The sequence below is a fragment of the Bison bison genome, unplaced genomic scaffold (assembly GCF_000754665.1).
Source record: "Bison bison bison isolate TAMUID 2011002044 unplaced genomic scaffold, Bison_UMD1.0 scf7180017864374, whole genome shotgun sequence".
Taxonomy (NCBI): Eukaryota; Metazoa; Chordata; class Mammalia; order Artiodactyla; family Bovidae; genus Bison; species Bison bison.
Genome location: NW_011494946.1, coordinates 435259 through 438700, shown reverse-complemented (window position 1 = coordinate 438700; position 3442 = coordinate 435259). Strand labels below are relative to the sequence as shown.

The 3442-nt window shown below is 45.1% G+C and overlaps 1 protein-coding gene across 1 annotated transcript in view; it reads right to left on the bottom strand.

Moving 5' to 3' along the window:
* EFHB (EF-hand domain family, member B) overlaps positions 1-3442 on the bottom strand; it is a 68258-nt gene that overhangs the window by 33757 nt on the left and 31059 nt on the right. Inside the window, exon 6 of the mRNA XM_010856709.1 lies at positions 2418-2547. Coding sequence (XP_010855011.1) covers positions 2418-2547 — 130 coding nt within the window. The remainder of the gene's footprint in view (positions 1-2417; positions 2548-3442) is intronic.

Sequence of the window (3442 nt, the reverse complement as noted above, 5' to 3'; positions counted from 1 at the left end):
ACTGCCAGGAATATAATCAATCTGATTTCAGTGTTGACCATCTGGTGATGTCCATGTGTAGAGTCTTCTCTTGTGTTGTTGGAAGAGGGTGTTTGCTATGACCAGTGCCTTCTCTTGGCAAAACTCCATTAGCCTTTGCCCTGCTTCATTCCATACTCCAAGGCCAAATTTGCCTGTTACTCCAGGTGTTTCTTGACTTCCTACTTTTGCATTCCAGTCCCCTATAATGAAAAGGACATCTTTTTTGGGTATTAGTTCTAAAAGGTCTTGTAGGTCTTCATAGAACCGTTCAACTTCAGCTTCTTCAGCATTACTGGTTGGGGCATAGGTTTGGATTACCGTGATATTGAATGGTTTGCCTTGGAAACAAGCAGAAACCATTCTGTCACTTTTGAGATTGCATCCAAGTACTGCATTTTGGACTCTATTGTTGACTATCATGGCTACTCCATTTCTTCTAAGGGATTCTTGCCCACAGTAGTAGATATAATTGTCATTTGAGTTAAATCACCCATTCCAGTCCACGTTAGTTTGCTGATTCCTAGAATGTCAACGTTCACTCTTGCCATCTCCTGTCTGACCACTTCCAATTTGCCTTGATTCATGGACCTGACATTCCAGGTTCCTATGCAATATTGCTCTTTACAGCATTGGACTTTGCTTCTATCACCAGTCACATCCACAACTGGGTATTGTTTTTGCTTTGGCTCCATCCCTTCATTCTTTCTGGAGTTATTTCTCCACTGATCTCCAGTAGTATATTGGGCACCTACTGACCCGGGGAGTTCCTCTTTCAGTGTCCTATCTTTTTGCCTTTTCATACTGTTCATGGGGTTCTCAAGGCAAGAATACTGAAGTGGTTTACCATTCCCTTCTCCAGTGGACCACATTCTGTCAGATCTCTCCACCATGACCCACCCATCTTGGGTGGCCCCACACAGCATGGCTTAGTTTCATTGAGTCAGACAAGGCTGTGGTCCGTATGATCAGATTGACTAGTTTTCTGTGATTGTGGTTTCAGTGTGTCTGCCCTCCGATGCCCTCTCGCAGCACCTACCGTCTTACTTGGGTTTCTCTTACCTTGGACGTGGGGTTTCCCCCAGCCTTTCCCTTATTAGGACACTTGCTACTGGGTGTTGGCCCCACCCAGATCATCCAGGGCTTCCCAGGCGGTGCTAGTGGTTAAGAACCTGCCTGCCAGTGCAGGAGACATGGGAGACCCGGGTTCCATCCCTGGGTGGGGAAGATCCCCTGGAGGAGGGCACAGCAACCCACTCCAATATTCTTGCCTGGAGAATCCCACAGACACAGGAGCCTGGAGGGCTGCAGTACGCAAAGAGTCAGACATGACTAAAGCAACTTAGCACACATGCACAGATCATCCAACATGATCTCAAGAGCTTTCACTGAATTGCATTTACAAGGACCCTTTTCCCATAGAAGATAACCGTCACAGGTTCTTGGAATTAGAACGTGGACATCTTTGAAGGCCACTATTTAACCCACTACACCAGCATTTTCAATCCTCTGATGTTTTTCAGCATAGTAGGAAATAGAGGATTTTACTTTGTTTGTTGCCTTAGATATAAAACAGGAAACGAAAAACTAAGGAAACTTATTTTAATATCTTAGGAAAGTAGTCAAGTGTAGAATGCAAGTGTAAACAGGTCGCAGTTTGTAAGAGTTCAGGCAGACGCTCAGGTGCCCACCTAACTACTAAAGGAAGCTGAAGGATAGATGACATGTCAATTACACGCTGTCCTTGTAGAGACAGTCTACCCGAAGTCCACGATCTTTAAGGAACGTAGTAGGGTGGGTCCCACAGATAAAAAAAAATCATGTATGTCTTCTGATCTGCTAAAAGTGAAGTTGCTGAGTCATGTCTGACTCTTTGCGACCCCATGGACTATAGCCTATCAGGCTCCTCCGTCCATGGGATTCTCCAGGCAAAAATACTGGAGTGGGTTGCCACTTCCTTCTCCAGGAGATCTTCCCAACCCAGGGATTGAACCTGGGTCTCCTGCATTGTAGGCAGATGCTTTACTGTCTGAGCCACCAGGGAAGTCCTCTTATCTGCTGAAAAGGCATGAAGTAACTTCAGAATCACACACAAGGAATTCCCTGCCTGTCCAGTGGTTAGAACTCTGTGCTTCCACAGCAAGAGGCCTGGGCTCGATCCCTGGTGGGGGAATAAGACCCTGCAAGCCACATGGTCAAAAACAGACAAACAAAAAACCAGTATCATGGTGATCTTGGGGGAACTGGATAGTTTAGAAGACATATCACTGTGTATCTTTTTATATTATTTTTATGTTTGAACCATGTCAATGCCTTACCCCTTAAAAAAACAAATTTAATTACTTTTTAAGTCTATATGCCATTTATCTAACACTTGTTCCAAGACACAACATACTTACATTTGTAGCTCATGAAGCCAGTGTAAAGTTTTTGCCATATTTCGTCCATCATTAAAATGTGGTGTTGGGATCCCATACAAGTTAAATCTATGAAAACTTGACAGGTCATACTTCCGATTCTTTGCTTCTCCTAAGACAAAAAAAGGGAAGACTTCTGACTTAAGCAACACAGCTTTATGCAAGAGGCACATGATGTTCTCAGTAACAAGGAATATGCCAGTGGGAGAAAGAGTGAAACTCTAACAGCGCGGGAAACTGTAACAGCGCAGGAACTCCCAACAGATGACAGAGGCACTCTCCCACGAGAGCTGGGAGACGGTGGAGCGAGAGTTCCTTGAGCAGATTCTCGGAAAGTAGAAAGATGATGTAGAGAACGACATACAAATGCAGAATTCAGGCCCATCGACGTTAAAGAGATTCTGAAGATCAGGGGAAGTGCTGCGGGGCGTTTGGCCGCCGAGATCTGAGAGGTCGCTCTCTTACTGTTCCCGCCCCCACTTCCCGCAGAGGGAGCCCCAGTCTTAGCCTGGACCACCGGGGAAGCCCCGAGAGGCTGGTATTTTAGAGTTGCTCTCACTAAGATTTGCATTACAACCCTCACATTTCATTATAATCACTTAATCGCAGAGACATTTGAAGGGTGATTGAGGGCTGAGAACCCAGCAGGGAGGTCTTTAAGATCTAATACTGTATTTTTTTCAAGTATGATGTGGTGTTAGTTCTCTATTTATAGATAAGAAAGCAAGACTGAAACCAGAGGTGAGCTAGAAGGTTACTGGTCAGAGCAGCCTGGCAGGCCACAGTCCAGGGAGCTGCAAAGAGTCAGACACGGCTGAGCATGCATGCACACAAAAGCTTATGAAATGATAAGGAAAAAGCTATTCAGTCTCACTAGTGACCCAAATGATGGAAGCAAAATAGTACGCAGTCACAATTCGTCTCTCAGTTGAGCAGAAACTAAAGATTGGCAAAGCTCGTCACTGGGGAGGAGGCGGGGATGGGAGTCTCACAGAATTTTTGATTGT